The sequence below is a fragment of the Euprymna scolopes genome, chromosome 1, assembly GCF_053919585.1.
Source record: "Euprymna scolopes isolate OS-2025 chromosome 1, ASM5391958v1, whole genome shotgun sequence".
Lineage (NCBI taxonomy): Eukaryota > Metazoa > Mollusca > Cephalopoda > Sepiida > Sepiolidae > Euprymna > Euprymna scolopes.
Window position 1 is genome coordinate 102,686,288 of NC_136482.1, and position 26,684 is coordinate 102,712,971.

Consider the following 26,684-nt stretch of genomic DNA (forward strand, 5'->3'; position numbering starts at 1 on the left):
CCATTTTTTTGTTGTCCATTCATTTATTTTGTTTAGACACAGTTCTAGACATGGCGTTCTATTCTTGGAATATATTTTGATCTATAACAGATCAGGAAATCATCCACATAGAGAGCACATTCTGTTCCTACATTTATATTTTTAACGGTGTTATTTATTTTAATGCTCAAAAGTGTGACAGACAGGATGCTTCCTTGTGGTACACCTGTTTCTTGCTTTTTACTGATGCAATGTCTATCTGGGCTCATTGTTGGTATCACCTAATCGTACATTAAATTGTTTATCATTTATAAAATTTGTGATAAAAATGGGCATTCTTCCTTTTAATCCTAGTTCTTGCAGATCTTTTATAAGGCCATCCCTCCATGCTGAGTTGTATGCTTTTTCAATATCGAAAAAGATTGCTGTAAGATGTGCTTTCTTGATAAAGACTTCTCTGATGGTTTCTAGCCGAATCAGGTGGTCCATGGGGCTTCTTTCATTCCTAAATCCTGACTGATAATCTGTAATCAGATTATTTGTCTCAAGGTACCATACTAATTTGCTGTTAATCATTCTTTCCATTATTTTGGAAATACAGCTAGTGAGTGCTATGGTCGGTAATTTATGGGATTTGTAGAGTCCTTTGATGATTTAGGTATAGGGATTACAATGGCCTGCCTCCATATTTCAGGGATGTTGCCACTTTCCCAAATATCATTAAATATTTGTAGTAGGTAATCTATAGATGTATCAAGAAGTTGTTTTATGAATTGATAGTGGATTTGATCATGGCCAACAGCTAAGTCATGAGCTTTGCTTAGGGAATGGCTAATTGTATTTTTCTGTATTATTTGTCTGAAACTGGAGTTTTTCCTTTTCTGCTTTTTCCTTAATAATTTGGAATTTTTTGTTAGAGTTTTTGGAGGAGGAGTTTTTTTGCAAAAGTTTCAGCAAGACAATTTACCATTTCTTTCTTGCTAGTAATTTTTTGGTTATTATAGGTCAGATGTTTAGTAGGGTTGCTGTTACTTTTCCCTGAGATTTTTCGGATCATGTCCCAGACCGTTTTACTTTTTGCATTTGTATTTATTTTTGATACATAGTTTTTCCATGATGTTCGCTTTGATTCTTTAATGGTTTTGCAAACTTTAGCTCTACTGTTTTTATATTTATCGAAATTTTTTTTAGTTGGGAAACCCATTCGCCGTTTCATCCCAAGGATACAAAAAAGATATACTCAATCGGTTGAGTTTGTGCTATCACTTCCTGATTCCTCCTTTAGTTTCATTTTCCCAGTTTAATAGAAACATTGGGTAGGAAACTGTTGTGTGGTTTTATCTCAGCAATTGATTGACCCTTGTCATCGCCTTCTAACACTTATTTGGTTTGCTGTGTTTGTAGTAAGAGTAAGATATTGTATTATCTTTAGACGTGATCTTTTTTTTTTTTTAATGTTGTAATTAACATTTGCCAGTATAAGTGTTAGAGCTTGGCATGACTAGCCGATTGATCGTATCAGGCCTTTCCGATCTCCTGTCTAGTCAAGGTAAATGTCGAAGTGGTGTGTTGCAGGGCCAAAACTTTTTTTCCCCCCTAGTCATGGACTGCTCAACCACCAGGATCCCGTTCCAAGACATTACGGGTTGCTACCTACGGCCAACAGGTAGCCTCATTGAGGGACTTCTACTCTCTACAGATACAGTCGACATATTTTGATGCCCCGCCGATGGGGTCTAGCGAAATCTGGTTTATTTTTTCAAATAAGCATTCTTGGATTTTAGTTTGGTTGTTTTTATTATTTCCTTTCTTATTCATAAGGATTGGTTTGGTGTTCTTGGTGGATTGTTGTTTTCATTCTCGGCCTTGCAGAAAATAATTGAGTTTTGCGAAGGAAAAAGGTTGTAGTATTATTCGCTGGACTGTTTTAACTTAGGAAGCCAGTAAGGAAGTGGGGGGAGGGGAGGGAGGGGAAGGGGGCTGGTGTTTTTGTAGAACATATTTAAGTTTTACAAAAAGAGAATAGAAAACAAAAACAGAAATTCAATGTAGGTGCATTAGACAGCCTGATCTGGTAACACCAGTGTAACTTGAATAAATTCTCCGTTCTCTAAAAGTGACTAGCATAATCAATTGCATAATTATTCTGAAAAAAATAAAACATTCCTGCTACTTTCTGTTTAAGATAAAAACCAGCAAGCAATTGTAAAATGCATGTGTAGCAACAGAAAATATTGATTTGAATGATGCACATGCATTCTAAAGAATGGTTTTAAATTGATTAAATTGGTATGTGACACTATGTGATCAATAGTTAGAGAAATTCTCAGCATTATAGTGAACACAATACAGCCAATAGGATTTTAATTCAGCTTAGTTGATTCTGTAGTATGCAATGCTATCCATTATTCTAATCAAATTCATGTATAAAAGTAGTTATTCTTCAGATATAACATATGAGTTGAAATTTTATCAGTAAATTCATTAAATTCTTTGAATATATACATATATAGAGAGAGATATGTATTTTGGCTTAATTGTTGAAGCATTTGTAATTGGCTATGTCAAGTAAAAATTCTATCAGATCTATTGTGGCTTTTAATATTATTGGGAAAGGTACAAACCCACAATTTCCCCCCAGTTATAGGTAAAAATAGCAACGTATATTCAATTAATTATATACAATAAATCATTTACACTTGGTGTTGTTTTGTCATTACATAACCCTCAAACAGTTTTCTTTTTTCTCGTCATCTAGTTTTGGTATTTAGAGTTCTGTGAGTGTCTCTGATTCAAGGGTAGGACCAGGTAATAGCTTATGCCTGTTCTACATGTAGTCCAGTCAGGTTGCCTGTAGTTATATCGCTTTTTATGCACTTGAACCACTTTTTCGATCTGCTACACTCTTTAGAGCTCAGGATATCCAAACCCATTACGAAGTTGATGCAAAAGGTGGGATATTATACATAGCCAAACAAGCTGAGATGAGAAGTGCATGAAGCATCCGTATTGTCACCAATAAAGCACAATAGAATCTTTTGTTTCAGTTTGCAGCTGCATATTCATCTGATCATTGCACAATCGTTACGCCAAAGCTATTAGAAACCAGACATGTTTCAAGCTCATGCCTCACCACAATGCAACATGGCAGAGTAAACACACTTGAAAAAAATGCTCCAAATCTTGAAAGAAATCTGTCTAGATGTAAAGATTAGCAGCAGTTTCCTGAACCTCCTTCAGGCAACACATCAGCAATTCATTTGTTGAAAAGTTTTCTTTTTTACAGCAAATCAAATGGATAAACAGTCTTACCTTTTTTAAAGAAATTTATCATTAATGGACCATATTTTGGAATTTTTGTGATAGGAATCGATAATTTTAGATTATTTTGATAATTCAGACTACTATTCTTATCTTAGTCATTATTTTCACATTTTAACTCATATGACCTCCAATCATCCTTAAGTGCATCTTAACTAGTAAATCTTTGTGGAATTTAACAATTTATACCGAATTTCAAATGGAGCAACTAAGCTGAGAACAGAAGTTGGAATAATCCGGTAAATAAGTTATTTCCAAATTTATTTTTTTAAATATATAAAAATATCTGTTTTGAAACATTAGGTATAAAAATAATTTCAGCTTCTTATGAACAAACAGCCAAATTAAGGAAAACAAACTAGTTTTATTTCAAGAGAATTGTCTGTCAGCATAAATGGCCAATGCCAACTCATGAAGTTATTAAAGATCCATAAATTGGTCATTTCCAATTTAAAGGTCACTTACCTAACATTCGCCATGAAAGTCGGCGCCCTGAATAGACACAAGTGGACGGACCAAAGGGATTTGGTATTAAATTTTCTTTAAGCCAATAAAACAAAGATTGGATAGGAACGGATTGAGAAGTCTGCAATAAAAAGAAATAAAGTATAAGAGAATATATAATAGAAATCAATCTTTATTTTGATATGTTAAATGAAGCATTTCAATACAACTTGACTGGTCTCTTTTTAGAAGAAGAATGAAAAGGTGCAATTCCTAACCTCACTTTCCCTTGATTTTGAATCACAGTCTAGTGGCTGGGAAAGGTTCCAAATGGCTGGAAACAATACCAAGATAAGCAGAGAAATTTGTGTTATTTCAGAAAGTGTGGGGAAAATAGAGAAGGCTTACCACAAAACCGTGCTCGTGTCTGTGTCGTGCGGGCTGAGAAGGAAAAACAAAAAATCCAAGATGGTGATCGTGGTCTTTTAATGCCCACAGTCTTGAACAGTTCTTGAAAAAAAAAATCGCATTTTTTGAGGTGTGCCCAAGCACCATAAAAGCAGGTTGCTGGGGGAAGTGGGCAGAAGCATTCAAACCTGTGAAGAATGAACATCGTCAGACTTTTCTGAACTTGTTTATACTGGACTTAAAGGCAACGATATCGTAGTCGGTCAAGAAGCAAGCCAATAGAACAGTGTTCCATAGGTGAGCAGTTCTAAGAAAGAAATATTCAGATCTGTGTAGAGGGAACATCATCATGCAATTCAGACTTTTCCGATTCAGGGAGTTTTCTTTCTACTTGACTAATTACTGTACCAAGGCTTGAAAGTCTAGTTTAACTATTTCATAGCTAGGGGGAGAAGGAAGACATTAATTGATATCTTGTCCAAGATATTAGATAAAGTGTTTACCAGCCATTTCACTTTTAAAGTTATAGCCTCTGATAATTCCAAATAGTTACCCATCTAACTACTGACATAGCTCAAAGTAACTTAACTTTAGTGACCTCATGAGAACTAGTGTTCTACTGTGAAAGCTTAAACAACTAATACTGACTATTTAACCAAGTATTGTATAAGATTTGTTTAGAATCAAAACAAAAGACGGTCTTTCAGATATCTGTAAGCAGTGTGATGATGTATGGAAGTGAAAGTTGGCCAGTGAGGGTTGAAGATATGTATTGCATGGAGAGAAATAATATAAGAATGATTTGATGGATGTGTAATGCAAGGCTTAAATATAGGCTTAGATCTGATAACCTTAGAGAAAGATTAAATGTGAATAGTATATGGATGTGCCTGTGTAAAACAGGAAACTGTGTTGGTTTGGTCACATTGAAAGAATGGATTATACTGTGTGGGTTAGTAGATGTAGAACAGTTGTGGTAGCTGGGTTAGATGCCAGGAAAAAGTCAAAGAAAACATGGGAGGAAGTGATACAGATGGATTTGAAAGAAAGAAAAAGAGATAAATAAAAACCTGACCAAAGATAGGTTAGATTGAAAATCAATTCCTAAAAGCTGTCTAACACATGCCAACATGTGAAACAAACATTAAAATGAATATGATGATGATCATCATATCTCTTGGTGCAGTATTTTAAGTATCTTACTATCTCCAATACATGTGGTTCTTATATATGCAGGTTTTCAGCATTTCCTGATAATTAAAAGAAAAAAATTCCTTGATTACAAAGAATAAAATTTAATGGCAAAGTAAGCTGTTCAAGACACCAAACCAGAACATAAAAAACAATTAAATTTTACATATGCATAATATTAATAAAGAAGATAACATTGGAAAGAAAAAAAAAATAATACATGCTTTTTATGAAAATCGCTCCAGACAAATTGTGAAGCCTCTTGATGTAAAAAGCTAACATAAACGAAAGATGATTATCATAAATATCTGGACCATTTCATTAAATTTCTGGATCATTTGACAATCTAATTCTAAGAGTTACAATGAGAATCTTCGTTCATGTTATGAAAATATTTTAATTTTTTTTACCAGTATCAAAAGTTCTCAATATAACAGTTATCTGTGGTTAAGAACAGATATCATACTAAATGTGAGTTAATGTTTCCCCGAGTATTTTACTTATATGCTTCACTAACACAAGATACATGCTAAATTATAACTTATGTTTTAATTATTCTTATTAATCATAATTTATAACTGAAAAGGTTACTCATCTTTCTCTTAGTGATCTCTGTATTTTTCTCACTCCTCTAATTCTATGTTGATTTAAACTCTATTATTTCTGAATGTCACTGTGAGCATTTAAAGAAATAGTGACTTTTGTTTTAGTGTTGCCAGATAATTTAGACACGTATATCTGTACATACCACAAACACATATGCAAATTAAAAGGCAAAATAATAAGTCTATTTCTGTATAAGAATAATAAAGATTAATAATGCTTGTCTATAACAACAACAATAATAATAATGTACAAATACTAACCAGGCACATGAAAATTGCGACAAAAGTTAAACAAATAAATGGAAGGAACACCACATGAACACAAGGAAAATGAAACTGAAAAAAAATCTTATAAACTGTTTCTATCTCCCTCCCCCACCACTAAAAAACAAAAAACAAAAAAATAAAATAAAAAATATAAGAAAAGAGGTGCAAGACTTCGCTAATACCACATAAAACAGGTGTGAATATTTAAGGAGGATAGAAAAACCGAGGAGGGAAAGCACTAATCAAACTTCCATTGGATGAGTGCAAAGAGTATTGAAAATTTAGGGAGGCTCACTGTCACTCGAACTCCAGTGAAGACCAATGGTCATTGCTAGCAAGAAATCGATGGCAACTAGCTTTTGCGATAATGCAAAGTCATTTGTAAAGGTTATTGAAAGAGATGGAGAATACTGGAAATCTGGGGAGACTTGTTGTCACTCAGCCTTCAGGGAACACCAGTGAATAATTTCAGATGATGGTTTGTATGAAAGAGTATAAATAATAATAATAATAATAATAATAATAATAAGAAGAAGAAGAAGAAGAAGAAGAAGAAGCAGAAGCAGCAGCAAATAAGAATACAGAAGTTAAGAGACCTATTATTTTTAGTTATGTAAGAAATAAACCAACATTTATGAATTTTTTAATTAAATGAAAGTAGAATAAACAATAATAGTGGCTGTAACCTAATGGATCAAGTGCACATCTGGTAATGTATTAAAACCCTGTAAAATTAATGGTTGACCAAACATGGATGAATTATCAAAATTCAGAGAACTCTTATCTCAGAATGAACTTGGTATTTTCTTATCTTCTCAAAATAGAAAAAAGCAAATGAAATTTTTTAAATTTAGGTAAACATGCTTAAAATCTGATAACTTTTCAGCATAAAATAAAAGGACAACATAATGTTCAGACATTGACATAATCAGTAATAAAATTCTCTTATTTAAAAACAAATTTAGAATTTTATCTTTCCTGGGTGGGAAAGGGTGAATTTAAAATACAGCTTAGAATAACATTAGTTACATTTCTCAAAAATAAAGATAACTTTTTTAACAGTTACGAAGATTCTTGGTCAAGTGAAACTTATAGGTCGATAGCCCATCTGGTCTTGTGTAGATAAAAAAAGATTAAGGGAGTGTGCCTTGTAGTCTGCTTGACCTGCTTGGCAGGTAGTTTGGTTGTTTAGTTATTTAGTTTTACAGTATATCAACCCTTTTTAGGTTATTTAATGTCAAATTCAGTAATTTTGCAAACAGTTTTTAAACTTCAAGTTTTTTATATCTTCAAATATTTATTCGTGATGTTTGATTTGGTTATTTTGTAGAAGAAAATTATTGTTTTTGACTTTGCAGAACCTGATTGTTTTTGCAAAGGGAAAGGAAAATAAAACAATAAAATCAATGTTTGGTGCATCAGAAAGTCAGTATCTTTACACACCTTGACCTGGTATCATCACATGTCTGACAGGTAGACAGCTTATCCTTTTCAGTGCTAGTGAGACGCAAAGAAATGCGGTAGATGGAGAAATTACCTATAGGTGACTGATTAGCCTCTTTTTGGTTACAATATGGGTTAGAAAATAAAGATCTGGCCAGAGATAGGTTAGTTTAAAAATCCAATTCGAGAAGCCATCCAACATATGCCAGCAATGTTAAACCAAATATGAAGACGATAATGAAATTAAAAATATTTCATACCTTTGAATAAGAGACTTTTGATTTGACACCAGGCAACTGTAGTAACTCAGCAAGTCCAATTATGGTTCTATCAAATAAAAATATTTACAATTGATTACAAATGAATAAAATAAAAACAAAGGTTCCCCTAGTAGATTATCAATTGAAACGTAAAATTTACTGCATTGTTTCAGCCCTAAATTGATGTAGAACTGTTTCAGAATGTAACCTCTTAGATTTCTAAAAATCTTTATGCATGCGATAAATGGGTGGATACAGCGAATGAGAATCTTGAAGGGGTATTTTGCTCTTGGTGATTATCAAAGTTTTCTTTTCTGTTAAAACAGCGTTATTGGTGATTTGATCTATGCACACTTCCATAACCAGAATGATCTGAAACTTTTACTTTTCTGTCCTTCTTGGTATCCGTGACATGATGAGTCATGTCCACTGAGATCTCTTTGTGTTTTTTTATTTTTAAGTTTAACTCTACTTTGACCCATTACTTTAGATTTAACCTTCAGGTTGTCTCTTCCTGTTATTTTTCTTGGGAACTGATTTATTTCTTAAACTTTGTGTCACTTCAATCTGTACTAAATTAGATCCTTCTCAAGATTAACATTAACTGCTGGAATCACTATCTGACATAGGTCCATTCATTATGCAATAATAAATCCACTTAAAGACCTGTCAACTTATGAATGAGTTCATTGAAAGATTCACCTTAAATTGGACACCATTTTCGATTGGTATATTTGATTTATTACTATTATGAAGTACACATACACGAAAACAATTATCAACATACATCATTTGACATTAAAAATAAATGAAGAACTCGTAATACTTAGTATGATGTTAGCCCTAGTCAGGCTATGCCGGTTTCCTTTGAAGGAGGAAGTTTACAGGGAATATCGAATTCACAAGCAGTCCTCAGTTACATGTATATTTTGGTTATAGGAAGATGACATACAGCGCCTAGCATTTTAAAATAGTCACCCATCTAGTACTAACCAGGCTCTACATTGCTAAACTTTCGTGACCTAATGAGAACCGGTATATCTATGTGATTATGTAATATTTTTGACATGGAAGTATCTAATCATCAGCAATTGTAATGATGGATTCCAATATTACCTGACTTTAATTGCATTATGCAAACTCATTTTGTTTCCATCATTAAATGTGTGAAAATAAGAGGTAAAATGTTTTAGATCCAGTTGAGGTGTTTCTTAAGCTCTATTCTAGGCCCAACACTTTCTTCTCTATATCAATCATCTTCCAGAGAATATTGTTCAAGAAATTAACATCTATGCTGCTGATATCAATCTCTATTCTGGTGTTGCTTCTCGTCCATTTTGCTTGGATCAGTTGAAACTACCTTGCAACTAATCTAGAAGCTGACCTGGCTTTTGTTGTAGATTGAGGTACAAAATGGCTTCTTTAGTTTAATCCTGTCAAGACACAACTTGTGTCTTTCATATTTGGCTTCAACTTTAAAAATCTGAAAAGATAACATTGTATGATAAACTAGAAGGATATGGTCACAGGACGGGTAAAATTAATCTCCAGAAAAGAACAGGTTTGCATGACTTATATTTCCTTACAAAGATTAAAATAAATATATAATGCTACTAAACATTATGTCTAGAATCCTTATTCAAGTTTTGACAAAAATCCATTACATAATTTTCAATCTTGAAAATGTCTCAAATTTAAGGTTTAAGCTCAAGGAGTCTTAAGAAGAAATAAAAATTCAGGGAATCTTGCTTTATTGGTATCTGATGATTATGGATCATTTAATATATATCAGAAATATCTGAATTTTCAAATGAGAGCTTCTGATCACATTATGCTCTTTAAAACTCCTTTAAAGTACTTTAAAAGAAACTTAAATCTGGGGAATATTTATTAGTTAATATCTAATACCTATTGTTAAAATTACATAAAAATTGAAGGTATTCAACAAAACTATTGCATGTATATAGAAAAATCTACAAATAAATATTTAATCGGCAGTGAGATTTGTGTAAAACTGAATTGAATTAAATTAAATATAGACAATATTATCCATCCTTATGCCAAGCAACTGTATTCCAAATATAATGATTGGTAGATATGAATCCTGTAGATAAAACTATACAAACATATATGCATACTTAACTTTATATGAATAGAGATGGGAGATGTTAAAAACAAACATGCTTTAAAAAAAAATAAAAATAAAAAAATAATGAAAAGGAAAAGGTGGTAAAAATTTACACAGAAGAGGATATAATAGTCCAGCATCTGTCCAAATTCACCTTGAATGGTTGTGTTGTTGGCATATTTATCACCTCTTTTGGAAGTCTATTCTCAAATTCAGCATCCTGATGGAGAAAGCAGCCCTCCTCTGATTTAATTGAAATCAGCAGTGAAATAACTTCTTGTGGTGTCCACGTAGGTCCTGAGATATATCATAATGACCATTAAAGAGACTGTAGGCCAAAACAAAAATCACTATATATGGTGCTTAAGAGGCAAAAGGTTAAGCTTCTTGAGTCAGCTTTGATCAGGCAGTACTGATAGAGTCTAGACCATTCAAAATACTTATCAAAAATAAAAAAAACAAATTAAAAAAAAACTAAGACACATATCATGTATCCCATTATGGAACATTATCAAGAAATTTTTCTGTTTACATTTCTCTTCAACTCACCGACATTTATCAGCAGAAGCAGATATAAGGAAACCCAAAGCTTCCAAGATGTCAAGGCTGACTTGAAGATCTCGTCCAAGGCAAGGGCTGCTACTACTGATTGTGGCCGCTGCAGCTGTTCGGTTTTCTAAACAGCACATAAAATAAAAAAAAAGTAGCAATTAAATCATATGCATTATATATATGTTTACATATTTATACAAACAAAAAAATTACCTGCCACCCAACGCTTAAAACGATTTTTTTAAAAATGGATAACTTATGGCATTTCTTTGATATAAATCTATCATAATTTAAAAAATCTAAATTTTCATTTACATTAATTAATGAACATAATATTTTAAGAAAGGTTTGATAATTTATCCCCTTTTTTTTTTATTAAATTACTTTAATGAATTACTGTTGTTATCAACAAAACTATTGCATGTATATAGAAAAATAGGTTAATACAATTACAAATGAATAACACCAAACACTAATTTATTACAAACTGTTTAAAATATTGTTATACAAATTAGACATACAAATAGTTGTCTTTGGGTTTTTGCTCTCCACTATGTATACAGTATTTAAAAAAAAAAAAAAAACTATGTTGTATTATTGATTTAAACAACAGTGAACTGTTTTGATGGTAATATTAGCATGATAAATTAAAAAAAAAAACTTTGTATTTTCTTATTCAGATTATTCATTTAGATTATGTCTCTAACACTGTCGTAATTAAATATAGTACGTAAATTCTGTAAAGATCTCTAATTATATATAGAAGGAACTTTGTCTGTGTTTGTATGTGTGGGAGAGAGAGAGAGAGAGAGAATTCCCTATAGATTCTGAAACAGTTGGGCTGATTTTTTTAAATTTCACACAAATGTACTTTATGTGTCTGGGAGTATTCTTAGATAAGTTTTATATCAGAATCCTATGATAAATATAGAAAATCAATAATTGAAAAAATATGATTATAAAAAGAATAGTCTAATTTTGACCTAAGTTATCACTCTTATACAGCCTAACATCACAAGTGGATTTCAGAAGTTTTATCACCACACAAACAGAAGGGCTTGATAAATAGAATCAACAGTAGGTTGTTTGATAAGACAAGGATGTGTTCGAAATGAATGTTTCTGTTTAGAGCACAAACAAACCATGATACTTGACTAATGCATTTTAAACATTAATTCAGACTATTATACCGAAATAATTTTATAAAATGAACAGTAGGTTCTCTACAGTGCAATATAAACTACAATGTATTATACTGCGGGCAAGCATGTGAAGCTTCCTCTCAGTGTATGAGGGTTGGTCCCCAACTAGAGTATAAATTTTACTTACATTAAAGTTTGTTTTTTCCCCTTCCCAGATCTTTGATGATCTGCCGAATCTTTTGTATATCTAAAGCATTACAATGTTTACATCATGATAAGTAATACAAGTAATCAAAAAATGATTTAAAATAATTGTTTTTAATGAAAATCGCTCCAGACAAGGCAAAAAGCCACTTGATGTACAAAGCTAAAAAAAAAAAAAAAAAAAAAAAAAAAAAAACTTAAAGGTCAAAAACCAGTCAGAGTGTGAAATGGATAGATTCTCACTTAGAAAATAGAAATTCTTCCCTCTTTATCAGAAACGTCACTCATGAAAATGTGAAAGCTAAAAGAGAAAATGCGGAGATTACATGCAAATAATCATTTCATAATTATTTGCATATAGAAGGTCTTTTCAAGTATTCCATCATAATTTTATTTGGTACAGGATCACACAAAGAAATACTACCCATGGAATCGTTAATAAAATTCACAATCCAATGATATTTAATACAAATAAATTTTAGTCATTGTTTGTCTTGTCCACTAAGTTGCAATCATGAATGTCCAATAGATTTTTTTTTTACTGCCATTCAATGACATGTGGAGAGGGGACATTTTGGTGATTGTTTCATCAGTAAGAAATATAATCCTGAATAAGTTTTTCATTCATTACACTTTAACCCTTTCAGATTTTTATCGGTAGAGTTATCTTAATGATAATCATCAAGTTTTGGTATTTAAGGTGCTGAACTTTTTCACATTTTCGACAAATAATCCTCTGGCCTGCTTGGGTAGGATAGAAACGACAATCTTCAGACAATGCTCACCTGAAACTATAGACTTAAGCCACTATTGATTGCACCATGGACCCCAAAATGTGATGAAACAATGACAACTGTGCAGACGAAGATAACAGCTCATGAAAAGAATGAATACTCAAATTACGAAACTTCATTTCAAAGGATTAAAAAATTATCGAGTAGAATCTTCATTTAAAATAAAAATCAGTTTTCTCGTATTTTGCTGCTCTACCATTGATAAGAGTGTAAGTCTGGTCAAGCGGGGGTGGGGTGGAGGGGAATAATTCAGTCTATCATTTAACCAAGTAATAATGAATGGTGGATCCACAAAATACAAAAACTGATTTTTATTTTTAATTAAAATTCTACGAGATAAGTTTTAAAAGATTTTTGGTGAAGATACTTATTTTTGCATCATCTGTAAGTATATCAAAGAGTTTTAACTTGGAATGTGATTTTCACCTATACCTTATATTGTACAAGAACTGACTTTAAAAAATAATAATAAATCTGTGAAGGTAAAGTTACAAAAACATGTGGATGCTTGTATATTATATTATTTATTTTATTTATTTGTATTTTTTTAATCATGAGCAAAACAACATATATACACATTTTGGTACTTCTATATTATACAAATGAAAAAAAAATGTGTAAAATGGCACTCATGTAATTGTCAGGTCTCAAATAATAACATATACAAAAATAATGGAAAAATAATGAAGTAAACAAAATAATTATTAATGAAAAAAAATTTGTGAAAGGAAGCAAAATCACTACCTTAAGCTTACTAAAAAATAAGATAAGTTGACAGGGGAGATAATTAAGTTCTGTTGCTTATGTCATGATAAAAATAATTCAAAATGTTGGACAAAATTATCCATATAAACTTTATTGAAAACAGTTTTTCATAAATAATTATTTTTTTACCTTATTGTTTTCCATAATTTTTGGATATATTACTATTTGTGACATGACAATTATGTATGTGCCATTTGTTTTATGTGAAATTCAATATTATTTTTGTTTGTATAATACAGAAGTACCAAAACGTGTATATATGTCATTGTTATGTTTATGATATAAAAAAAGTAGTGTTAAGGAAAAATGTGTCTTTTTGGACATTAACCCATAATCGAACCCCATTTGATCCAAAAAACAGTTACAAAACTTTTAAAATTTTATTTTGCTAAAAATTTTCATTTGCTCAATTATTTATTTGAAAATAAAGTTTTAAAAATTTCCATAAAAACATTTTTTCGCAAATAAAAAATGTTTAAAAAGTTTTCCTTTATTTAATTATTAAAATAAATATTGTACATAAAATATTGTTTAAAAAAATGTATTAAAATAAAGTTGTTGTTTTTTTGTTTGTTTAACATGTGGTATTCATTTAGTTTACCAAATAACAGGAAATAAAAAAAATGGTGTAAAAGGAAAAATAAACTTTTGGTTTCGTTCAAATGCCATGGTGCATATTCTTTTTATGATACAATTATTGCAACAAAAAATGTCCCCCATTTGTTATTGGGTGAAAAAAAAATGAACTATAATGATATTCTTATAAAAATTAATTTGTTTCTTTATATAAATATACCCCCCAAATGAAAAGCAATGAAATAGTATAGAATATGAAAAAAGTCATGCAAACCTGGGTCAATCAAAAGTTCTAACATCTCCATCAGATGGCTTTGGACAAAACCCAAATGACTGTGCTCATCCATTGCCTAGAAAGAAAGGAAGAACATGAAAATGTCTTCAGGTGCAATTCTTTGAATTAAACATGGAATTCTTTCTTTTACAATATGGCTATTTGGTTGTTTTGTTTTATGACATATCAACCCTTTTTCAGATTATTTTATACCTACTCCAGTAATTTTGGAAAAACATTACAATGCTTTAAGTACTTTAAATAGGTATTTCCAATATTTATTTATGGAGTTTGGTTTGGTCGTTTTGTTTTACAGCATATCAACCCTTTTCAGGTTATTTACTGTGGAATTCAGTAATTTGGGAGGACTGTTTATGCTTCAACTTCTTTATATCTTTAAATATATATTCATAGAGTTTGGTTTAGTTGTTTTGTAGACAAAAATTGCTGCTTATATTTTTTGACTTTGCATAACATGATTAAGTTTTGAAAAAGGAAAGGATAAAAATACAACATCAATGTTTGGTGCATTTTAGGTGAAGAAGTCAGTATTTTCAAACAGCCTGATCTGGTAGTACCAGTTACAGTGTGGCTCAAGGTTATTTAAATATGCAAATCATTTATATGAAAAAAGTATTTGCAAGAGTTATAAATGAGTATTCTTACCTTGCTCAGAAAACAAAGAAAGCTTCAAAATGAATTACTACTAACTAATACAGCTACTATGTGCTAATATAAAGTGGGAATACTTTACAATGTACTAGCCCTACCTACCCAGCATTGCCATGGGATGTTTTTTTTAAATTTATTTATGTTAACTAAGCTGTATGTTTTTATAAATATCATTTGGAAAGTTTATTTAATTAGTGCAGTATTGTTTGATTATTAAATTTTTAATTGAACCAAATTATTTAGAAAACTAATTATTTATTGTTATTATACCCCCCACCAAAAAAAGAAATGTGGTTGCTGAAACCTAATATTGAAATATGATTTTCTGTTTGAAGCTCTCTCATTTGATGTTTTCTGCTAGGCGCTCTATAAATATAAACATAATTTTAAGCATGTATGTTTCTCTAGGAAAACACTGTTCTAAATGGTTAATGTTATTATCATGATTATATCAGTGTAGATCCTCTGTCTGTCTCTCAAAAAGCAGTCTCACAAAAAATATAAGTGATGATTTTTTTTGCTGGCAAGACATGTATATAAATACAATTTTAATATGTTTATTAAAAATAAATAATGAATTTTGTAAGCCATTTGAAGTCAATATATTTTTCTATAGCCTGACATTGATGCAGAAAAATACTGTCTCTTTCAAGATAAAATACCGATAGGACTAAATATAGAAATCAGTAAAAATTGCTTGGAAATAAAATTTCGCTTTTTAAGAAAATAGCTGAACAAGAACCTATTTAAAAAAAAAAAAAAAAAGGTTTAAGTATATTTAAGTATCTACTTTATGGAAATGAAGTTACGAAGGATAACGTAAATTTATTTTGGAAATGGAAGAAGCTGTATAATAATCTTTCCATTTCTAATAGCTTTAGGTAAGATATGAGCCAGTCTCTTCTCTTCCTAGCTATAAGAGCAATAGCAAGATAGACAAGACTTGTCTTAGTAGAGCAACTTGATGTGAAGAATTGTGAAATGATGTAAGAAAATGTTCTTACCTTAAGTCGCCTGTTCATTTTGCTATCAGAATCATGGTAAGCTGAACTCGTCGGCCATCTTGATCAACGAATTAAGGAAGTAATAAACCTTAAAAACAATCATCTTGACACAACAATTTTAAATGGAAAGAATGTTCATGAGGATTAGTAGACAAGACAAATAGAATGTGATTTATGATATAATTTGTTAAATTATGCAATAATATATCTCCATGTTTAAAATAAAGGATACCCATCTCCAGCAACTAAAGAAGCTTTCAAAGAGACTTTGTTGAATTGTTGAATATAAAGGTAAAGCACAAACTTGTAGGTGTTCACAGTCAAATGATTTTTGAGGATTTCTGAAACAGAAACATTAAACCGATTATGAATATGACATCATATAAAAATGCAACTTAATTTCAATTTATTCAATCTACAAGTAATGCCTTCTATTCTTTTTATTCTGTCTAAATGGATCAAAGAGGAGTGCAAATTTAATTGTTAGGACGACTGAACTTATCTATTCTTGACCTAAAAGTTTCATCTTTCTGTTGCAGATATTGATGATGTGAGACTCTAAGAAAGCAAACCCTGTCATAGATGTGTGTCAGAAGCAGAAATGCATCATTGAATTCCTGCTAAAGTGCATTAAAAATGGTAGTGTCTATGTAGAAAAATAAATTCTGTAGCACAAAAGGTTGCTCATTTTAACAGTACCACTTCCGTCTTCATAGTTCCACTTTTTGCGTAAAAGAAAAACTAGGAGGCTTTACTTTTCAAATGACCCTTGTATTATTGATCAGAATTTAACAAATGAAGTCTCGTTGGAAAGCTAATGACCTGAATTGTGTAATGGGATGTGTTACATTTGCCCTTAAGATCACACATTAAGGAGATCATCCATCAGCTAGAGCCTATTTTTGCCACGTTTTTACAGCCATATATGTTATATCTCCCCTTTTTGGTTTTCATACATAAAGTAAATTTCGCAGTGTATAAGGATTATTTGATACTGGAGATATTCATAATCGTACCCTATTTTCAAAAGAGGAAAGATATATAACATATAACAAATATTTGGAATCAACTTGCTACTATGGTTTCAAATAATCTGAAATAGCAGCAAGGGAAGACTTGATTCCAAATATTTCTCATATTTTATATCTCCTTTCTTTGGTTTTCATACATAAAGTAAATTTCGCAGTGTATAAGGATTATTTGATACTGGAGATATTCATAATCCTACTCTATTTCCAAAAGAAGGGAGATATAAAATATCAGAAATATTTGAAATCAAGTCTCCCTTTGTTGTTATTTCAGATCATTTGAAACCATAGCACTAAGTTTTAGTCTCCCCTCCATCAAGGCCAAAAGTTTTGAGGATATATATATATATATATATATATATATACATGGATATATTTACATTGTAGCCAAATTGAATATTGAAATGCTCATATCTTTGGCGCTATGGGATGAAAATACATGAAAATTTGTAGGCTTTTTGAAGATTATGTTACTATTCTATGGTTAAAATTTTATGATAATTGGTAAAAAAGAACCTATATTTTCAAACCAATAAAATATGCTCAAATTTGTCTACATTTGTATACATAGTATCCTGCAGGCCAGCTTCAGTTTTGCTGTTACAGTTGTCACCTCTGTGGCCATGCCAGGCCACTAATATATATATATATATATATATATATATATATATATTTCATTATTATTATTATGATTATTATTATTATTATTATTATTATTATCTATAGACACTAGTGTTTCATTCTTATGTAATCTTCAATGTAGGAAGTTTTAATTTCTGCTGGTTGACAAATTCGAACCCAGTTCCAAAATCATTTTTGATTCTGCACTCTGATAGTCAACCCCTAAGCCAACATCAATACCGGTTTTTGTTAGATCACTGAAGTTAAGCAATGGTAAGCCTGGTCAGTACTAGATGGATGACCATTTGGGAATACCAGATGCTGTATGTTGTATAGTGGATATATAAGCAACTGTGAACCACATGTGAATTTGATATTCCCATGAATCTTCCTCCTTCATAAGAAGCCGGATCAACTCGATGAGGGTGAATGCTACTTTGACATGGTATGGTTATGGAGGTTGTATCGGGTGACTACCACAAAATGCCACTCATGAAATCATTGATAAAATTCAAAATCCTTTTTACAATCAAATCATGCTCAATACAAATAAAGTTCAGTCCATACTGGACTTGTTCACCAAATTCAAGCCATGAATGTCCAACAGTTTTATCGCTATTCAACTGGCAAAGTTTAATGTACGTTTATTTTCTTAAAATTGTTTGATGGACAACACAAAAAAAAAAAACAACAAAATGAAAAGATTTAAATGTACCTTTATCCTGACTTGTTGAGCATTTTGCAAAACACTGGCTCCATTCTATCCTTTCGGCAGGACTGCAATTTTCAGATAATAAATGGCAGGTGGAAAAATAGCTGCAAAAGAGAGAATAACATTTTTACTAAAGATTTTAAGAAATATGTAAACATCATATTTTTATATTAGAATTTGCAATTTTATCACCCGACGCTGTTACAGGATAGGGCACAGACGAAAATCATGTTTCAAGTAAAAATTCTTTGATATACTTATGCAAAAATGAGTATCGTTACCCAAAATTAGGAAAAATGTAATTGAGAAGCTTGATTACAGATAAAAATCAGTTTTGCATTTTACTGATCCACTATTCATTATTGTTTGGTTAAATAACAAACAGACTTATTTCTTGCTTTACAAGATTTCTGCTCTTATCAATGACCATAATGTTTTGAAGTTAAAAAGAAAATACCGTTTTATAACTAAAAAGAAAATACCATAATGTTACATTATAAAAAAGAAAACACTGTAATGTTACATAGCATTATATGAAATAATACCTGTTAAAAAAGTTTTAATATTAAAGTATTTCTCATTATTGTTGTCTTTGCATAGTGTGAAACATTTGGTAAATTCATAGAAATCTCTTTATAGAGAGAACAATAGTTTAACTCAGAAAGCATAGATTATAATAAAACAAAAAGAATCTTACAGCCAAGCCAGATCTTCAGGAAGATGAATTTTATTGCAAGCAATATGTCTCCAAACAGTGTAACTGAAATGAAATTAGGAGAAGGTATATATTACAGTAAAAGTCATAATAAATTTGAACACGAGTTTAAATTTTAATAATATACAACTTGAGGTATTTAGCTCAGATGACATGACTAGATAACCTTATGTTTATAGAAGAAACTCTTTGATGAAATTATATCCCATAATACTTGGTAAACATTACTACTGATAACAAAAGATTTTAAAAATAAGTATAGGTGGAAAATTAATAATATTTACTTTGATTTAGCTACTTATTTGCATTAAAAGCGATATAATACCTAATAGAAAATATAAACATGTTACTGTTAGGATGTTTTGCTGTAACATGCACATAAGGAATTTTGAAAGGAAAATGTTGGATGACCGAGTTTGAAATGGAGTAATAATAAAAATAAACAAGAAAACAAAAAGGGGCTTGGAATACAAACAAAAATGCTGCAATCTACACTAACATTACATTACTTGGACAACAGGGACAGAGAGGGAAAGTAAAGCACTTAAAACCCAATCATGCTGTCTGCTTCTTTCTCTCTGACTTTTTTAATGCCACCAGGCAGGCAAGAGAAAAAAGAAGAGGAGAGAGGAAGCTGTGTGGATCAGCCTTATCTGACTGTGATAGCTGTCTTTCAGTTTCCTTCTCACTTGACTTAACAAAATAGTAGTAAGTGGAGTTGGATAGTTGAGTTTGGGCTTCAGACTGCAATGTCAAGGAAGAGAGATCAGAGAAAAAGATGACTGACTAAGAAACAAGAAAGCTAAATAAAAGTTTTTGGAAGCATGATGTCGTGAAGAAAGAGCTGATTCAGTAAAGAAACAAGACATGGTTTCCTATAGAATAAAAAAGTTATGTGAACAGAGAAGTGAAGATTTAAATGTGAAACTGATGATCAACATAAATTTGTGTTAAATGACATGAACAATGTTTGAACTCCATCTAAAGAAAAACATTTTATGCCTCATTTGTATTTTCATTGCATTTCATTCCTATTAATGTTTGAGCATTAAATTAATTATTATAATTATGTCCATGTTTATTTTTCTTTATCTTATGTGTTCCCCTGTAGATATTACTATCAAACACAAGAAACTTCTACTCTGTCATGACTGACAGAACAAGAAAACAAATTCCAACAAAAATATAAACCTTAATTTGTGTCCCCCTATTACTATTATTACTACAATACAGTTTGATTAATGAAGGTACCAATATGGAGTTTACTTTCATGAATGCAATGAATGACTACTACTCACAGTCATTCAAAAGATAACTTATACTAACAATGCAACTATATCTCCCTGCAACATCATTTTTCACATTCTGGTTTCTTTGCTTATTTCCAGCCTTACAGACTAAATAATTGTTTGTCTAGTAATATTATCCACACAAACAATGGTATCAAAGAAAAAAGAGCAGCTTAATATATAAAATACTCTATACTGTCAGAAATAAATCGCCAATCATTTAGGACAAAAAACAAAAAGAAAATATAAATAATTAAAAGCTGAAAGACTACCTGATTCTTGGAAAACCCAGTTCCCCTTTGTTTTTTGCATATGCCAAACTTTTTTTGATGCACTGCAATAAGAAAAAGAAATTCATTCAAAATGGAAAATGTAATATTTAAATATAGCTTAAAATTATAAGACACCTTCCTGCATCCGTATTATTTGGATGACTGTTCTCACCTTGAGTGTTATTTGCACAACAACCCGTGGCCTAGTGAATAAATTATTTGGTAAAATTCAGTTGTAAGTTACACTCTTCTGAAGGTTGAATAATCAATCTTCAGTGTGGGCGAAACTTTTAAAAAAATACAATTGTGAATTACTCAGAACTACTACCCAGTTATGGCTAACAGAACAAGAAAATGTTTTCCCCTGTGGATTAAATAAGTCGTTCTGTTCACAATTCTATGTAGATTCCCGAATTTGACAGAAAGATTCTAGAGTTCAATAAGATTCACCTGAAGAAGGTTGAAGGTTACATGGACTGAAACATTAGGCAAATAACACTCAAAATGAAAACAATAATCCAAATTCTAAATCCTCATTCAAAAACTTCAGAAATATAATACCTTTATGCATATATTTATTTCTTGCATCAATGTAATTTGAATACATGCACATAGAATTTTTTTAATATACTATGATTAATTGATTATTCATACAAATTAAAAATGCAATGCCATAAAATAAAAAGTGTTAAAACTCTATTTAAAAAAATTATTTAATTATGAAATCAAATCTACCAGAATGCATGTCTGTTTCTTTGTTAAAAAATCAACCACTGAAATATTTTTAATAGTTGAAGAAGAAAAATTAATTACTTTGTAACCTTTCCAAATTTTAAAATAATTTGGAAGCATTTAAACTGCCAAATAGAACAACATTTCTAACTTTAAAATTCTTTGCAAAGGTATTAAACTGTATTGAAAGATTGAAGAGTTTTGGAAGCTACTTATATCCAACAATATCATAAATAGAATTTCAAACATTAACAAAATTGGTACTTGATTGGTACTTGATGTCCCCTTGCTAAACACTCAGTATCAGAGGAGGATCAAGAGCAAGTGGAATAATCCTGGGAATGGAGTGACGCCCTCCCCTACACTTTGGTTTAGAAGTTAATCAAAAGGGAACCTTCAGGTTGCTCTTGACTATAGTCGGCCACAGCTTTACTCAGAAAATAAGACAATCATAGAATTAAAAAAATACTTTGGTTTCAGAATTGTCAAAATAAGGAATGATAATTTGTATCATTTAAACTATTGGGACTACTGTTTCAATTATTTTCACACTTCAGCTGATGTAACCTCGAACCTTCTTCAGGTGCATCATGTCAAATTCGGGAACCTTTATATCCATCATTATGTAGCAATAAGCAGTAAAAAAAAATAAAATAAATAAAATACAGCATTTACTCTAGGTGGGTTGAACCAGCTTCCTCTGAAGGAGTAAGTGTCATTGGAATATTATTAAATTCACAAGCAGTTCCCATCCGCATGTATATTCCACTCAGGAGATATAACAATGTTAGATTTTTGCAGTTCTTGTTGGGAAGTGTCGAGGTTCTCTCACATACAGTGCCTAATATTCCCAAATGGTCCATCATCTAGTACTAACCAGGCTAAATGTTGTTTAACTTCAGTGATCTAACGAGAACCACTTTGTCAACATGATTATGCTGTATAATAACAATGAATAATAACACTACACATCTAAAACAAGAATAGGTTTAAGAATCCCAAAATTCATACTATTGTCAACATCTACTTGTGGTGCAATAGATTAAGTGCTGTAATATCAATTTTAAGTGACAGTTTAAGGTTCAATCTTCAATATAGATAATACTAAAAATATAATCAAGCATTACTTAAGATTTTTACCTGATCATGGTGATGAAACAAAATGAATCTACCGCTGTGTATAAAATGAAAGGTTCTGTTCAAAATTCCTTATAGATTTCTGAAACACACCTAAAGATGGTCGGAAGTTACATTGGCTGAAATGTTGTGAGAATAACATCCAAGATGAGAACAATCCAAGTGATACAAAACTACTTTAGCTAAACTTACTGAATTCAGGTAAAGTTAAAGATGATGCCTGGGGAAAATAAAAAATAAATGAAAACTAATCTAAGTCATAAATAATTGAGATGACAAAAGAAAAAACAAAAAGAACAAAGAAATATACAAACATTAGTTGAAAGTCTGGGTGGTGGAGGGATTGATAAGGTGCCATAGCTGAATGGTTCTGCTTTCACCCAAACATTAAATGGATGGGTTGGAAGCGGAGTGGACGAGCCACTCGATTTGGCAGTCATTACCACTGCCACGTAACACACTGCGTTTCCATATTAGACATCGCGCGGCTCAGGAAAAGATCTGTAAAAATAAGAAAAGAGTTTTGGTTAATTTTATTTTCCAATGTCAATGTTAGAATCAAACCATCTCATAAAACGGTGCTTCTACAGTATTAGTCACAATAAAAAAAAAAATCACATTTCAAGTAAAACACTTTGATGCTGAAATATGCACCCTCACCAAAAATTAGCAAAAAAAATGCTCGAATAGAAGATTAATTACAAGTAAAAATCAATTTTATCATAAATTTCAGTTTTGTCATATTACATTGTCCATTTTTATTTGCTTAGATAAAACACTGACTTATCTCCCCTGCTTTGCTGCAACTTTTGGTATCGGTACCTTATCAATATCGAATCAAAAAAACATAAGACTGATGTTTATTTTTAATATAAAGTTCTAGGTGATCTTCTACTTGATCATTTTTTTTCTAATTACTGCTGCAGATGTCAAATAATATATTTTCAGCATGGCACATAATGACATCAAAGTGTTTTACTTGAAATACGATTTTCAACTGTGACTACTAATATTCACATTACACATCCATCATATCATTTCTCGCCATGCAACACAAATCCTCAACCTTCATTGCCCAAATTTCACTTCGATTCATCACCACACTATGTGCATATGCCTGATAAGATTCTTCTCTTGATCGACACACTGCTATAGTAGGGTCAGATTATAGGATTGAGAGGAGGGCAATCTTAATAGTAAATGAACACTTTAAAACTGAACTTCCTCCATCCACTCTTAATCCTGTAATCACATTATCACCTGCTCCACCCTGTGCTCCAAATGGTACCACCAAGGTAAAACTTCAACAACCTCAATAGCTTTACCATCCAAATTTACTTTGTCCACAGCCAAGTTCTCATTAATCTCCATTGTCTTACACGTCTTGCATACAAACTAGTTATCCTCTCTCAAGCTACCAGTATTTCTACTGCACATCTTGTGTACCCAATGCTTACATGTACTATAAAAGATTAAATTGAACCCGACTCTTTTTCCACAAACTTAGCAAGAAAACATTTCTCTTGGAGGGAAGGAGGGTCTTTCCAACACTACAACCGCTATTAGTTTAATTAGTTTAATTGATTAAAAAAATTTTTTTTTTAAATATTAAAATTTTATTTATGATTTCATTGAAAAATACAAAAATTAGATCAAGTATGATTTTTTTGAAAAAACTCTATTGAAAATTATAGAAAACATTATGTTGCAATAATGCTTTATATAAATAGAGGGTACGATTAAAGAAAATTGGAAAGTTTTACTTATAGACACTGGCAATAGGAACTGACCAACCAAATGGAGCTACGTTCTGCTAGCAACCAATCATAAACTGGAATCACTCCATAAAAATATTGGATCTTTTAAAATTCCTGCACATAATTTTTCATGCCCACATGAGAAAGATCTTTGCTCTTTGTCTATAAACTTTTAAAGTTCAAGACTTATACAGATTAGCTACCTACAGAAAATTCTTTTTCATCTCAGGACTTATACAGATTAGTTATCCATTGGAAACTCCTCTGAAATTAAAATTAGTTAAAATATTATATTATTCTGCTTTTAATATGATAAAATTCAAGGTTTTCTCTTCGTGGAAAAAAACAAAGTTATTAAGAAATAAAGGGTTTTAATTAGATTTAAAAAAAAATAACAGCAGCTTGTTTTTTTTTTCTCGGTCTATTGGCTGTCGCTATACTAAATTATACTATGTTAAAGCTGTTACTAAATGACATGTTAATTTTAACATGGCTTTGAGCATTTCAATACATTGTACAGCATTCATCAACTAATCATTTGTCCTTAGTCTACACTCACCAAACAACCTCTCTTTTGGTACTCTGCCAAAAGCTTTCTCTTGATCCAGAAAAGCAGAATACAGCTTTAAAAAAATTTGGGTCAAATGGGGTGGGGGTCAACCTGGGCAGAGAGTTAGACAGAATAATGTTTGTTCACATTACATTTAAAATGCTGCATTTTGATACTGTCAAGGAAACAGAGAGCAGGAAGGATTTCCAAAAGTGTGTAGTTTGAAAAAAGAAGCTATCAAAGTAGAAAATCTAACATCTAGGGATCTCTACAGGGAACAGCTGGGATTTAGTAGCTAATCAATTGTGCTTGTCGGGAGGAGGATTTTGATAAGGGAGGGGTACAAGTGCAGCAAGTTCCTTAGAACACAGGGATACAACTCTGTATTGACGCAACAAGGGCTAAACCTTGGCAAAGAGTGCAAATTTATATTTTGCATCCTGTTAAAGAGGGATAGGCTAACAGTTGATGCACCAGCCCAGATGTGGCAACAATACATGCATGAGTGAATGGTGGCTTTGTAGAGATAAAGAATACGGGCAGGTGTAAAAATTTTCTAGCTTGGTAAAGAGAACCTACCTTATTTGCGGCAGCCTTAGCAATGTCTTCTATATATTTGGTCCAATTCATGTTACCTGTGAATTTTAGGCCAAGGAGTTTGAACGATAAACTTTCAGGAAGGGTGCTATTAGCCATGACAATCGGTGGTTGTAAAGGTTCCTTGTAATCGTTAAAGAAAAGGAGCTTTGTCTGAGATGCATTAAATGCTAACCTCGATTTATGTCTCCATTCCACTCTGTACTGGAGGTTAATTTCTAAGAAATCAGCCATTGTCTTGGATATGTATGTTTTTTCCACAGGTCCAGAAGAGAGCAAATATATTTATCTTGGACACAATTGTATCAAAGAGATCTTTTATAAAAATCAAGAATAATAATAGTCCAAGGATTTACTCCTGCGGCATACCTGGATAAATGTTATTTAGATGCATGACCATTGAGGACAACCTGGCCTTTTCTTTTGGCTAAGAAGGCTCTGATGATCTCCATATTAATAAAATGGAAACAAGAGAGGCTAGTTATTGGTGCACCAGCCCAGATGTGGCAACAATACTGCATGCATAGACGAATAGTAACTTTGTAGAGATATAATTGTAGGTTCAGAAACTTCATCTATTAATTGTACTAGTGTACAATTCTTTCAATGCTCAATTTAGGTGTAACAGTGTAGTATCTGTTCTGTTATTATAATACCATCCTCCCAAGCATTACCTCCTTCTTTGGAGAGTAGTGGAGTATCTATCCTCATAAAATGGTATAGTACTTTAGATTTTTGCCCAATTGGTGACATTTATTGGATAGGTTTCTATCAGTATTTAGTTTAATTTTCGAGTTTTGAGCGATTATCAAGGCTCAATATAGATGTAACTAGACCGCCATGTTTTTTTCTAACCCAACAGACTTGACACTACTTTTCTTTCAAAGAAGATGAACGCTTTAAAATAAGTTAAAAAAAAAAAAAAAACTTATCTTGTTTATTCCTATACTATTAATCTTAACAATTTTTAACCATATCTTTATCTGTCTTTTAATTAATATTACTAAAAAAAATTATATTTATTTGTTTTCTTTTATTTCTCAAATCTTTTTTCCATATTCCATGCTATCTACTCGCTTAAAACACTTTTTCTCAGATTTCCGTCTCGCATGTTATCTTGTTTAAGTTAGCAATATATATATATATTTATTATGGCTAAATATAGACCAATTAACACTATGAGTAAAAAAATAAAAAAAATGAAAAAGGGCTAGCTAACCGAGTTTTGTTCCTTGCTCAACAGAG

General features: G+C 31.3%; 1 protein-coding gene across 2 annotated transcripts in view; it reads right to left on the reverse strand.

The window, feature by feature from the left end:
* LOC145261972 (TBCC domain-containing protein 1-like) overlaps positions 1-26,684 on the reverse strand; it is a 69,227-nt gene that overhangs the window by 26,874 nt on the left and 15,669 nt on the right. For both annotated transcript variants that reach the window (XM_080119803.1, XM_080119797.1), the window contains exons 2-11: positions 22,850-23,036; positions 20,667-20,728; positions 19,088-19,150; positions 18,394-18,494; positions 16,262-16,370; positions 16,030-16,087; positions 14,354-14,429; positions 10,596-10,722; positions 7,919-7,985; positions 3,766-3,886 (exon numbers count right to left, since the gene is read on the reverse strand). In XM_080119803.1, the coding sequence (XP_079975929.1) occupies positions 3,766-3,886; positions 7,919-7,985; positions 10,596-10,722; positions 14,354-14,429; positions 16,030-16,087; positions 16,262-16,370; positions 18,394-18,494; positions 19,088-19,150; positions 20,667-20,728; positions 22,850-22,975 (910 nt within the window). In that variant the 5' untranslated portion in view covers positions 22,976-23,036. The remainder of the gene's footprint in view (positions 1-3,765; positions 3,887-7,918; positions 7,986-10,595; positions 10,723-14,353; positions 14,430-16,029; positions 16,088-16,261; positions 16,371-18,393; positions 18,495-19,087; positions 19,151-20,666; positions 20,729-22,849; positions 23,037-26,684) is intronic.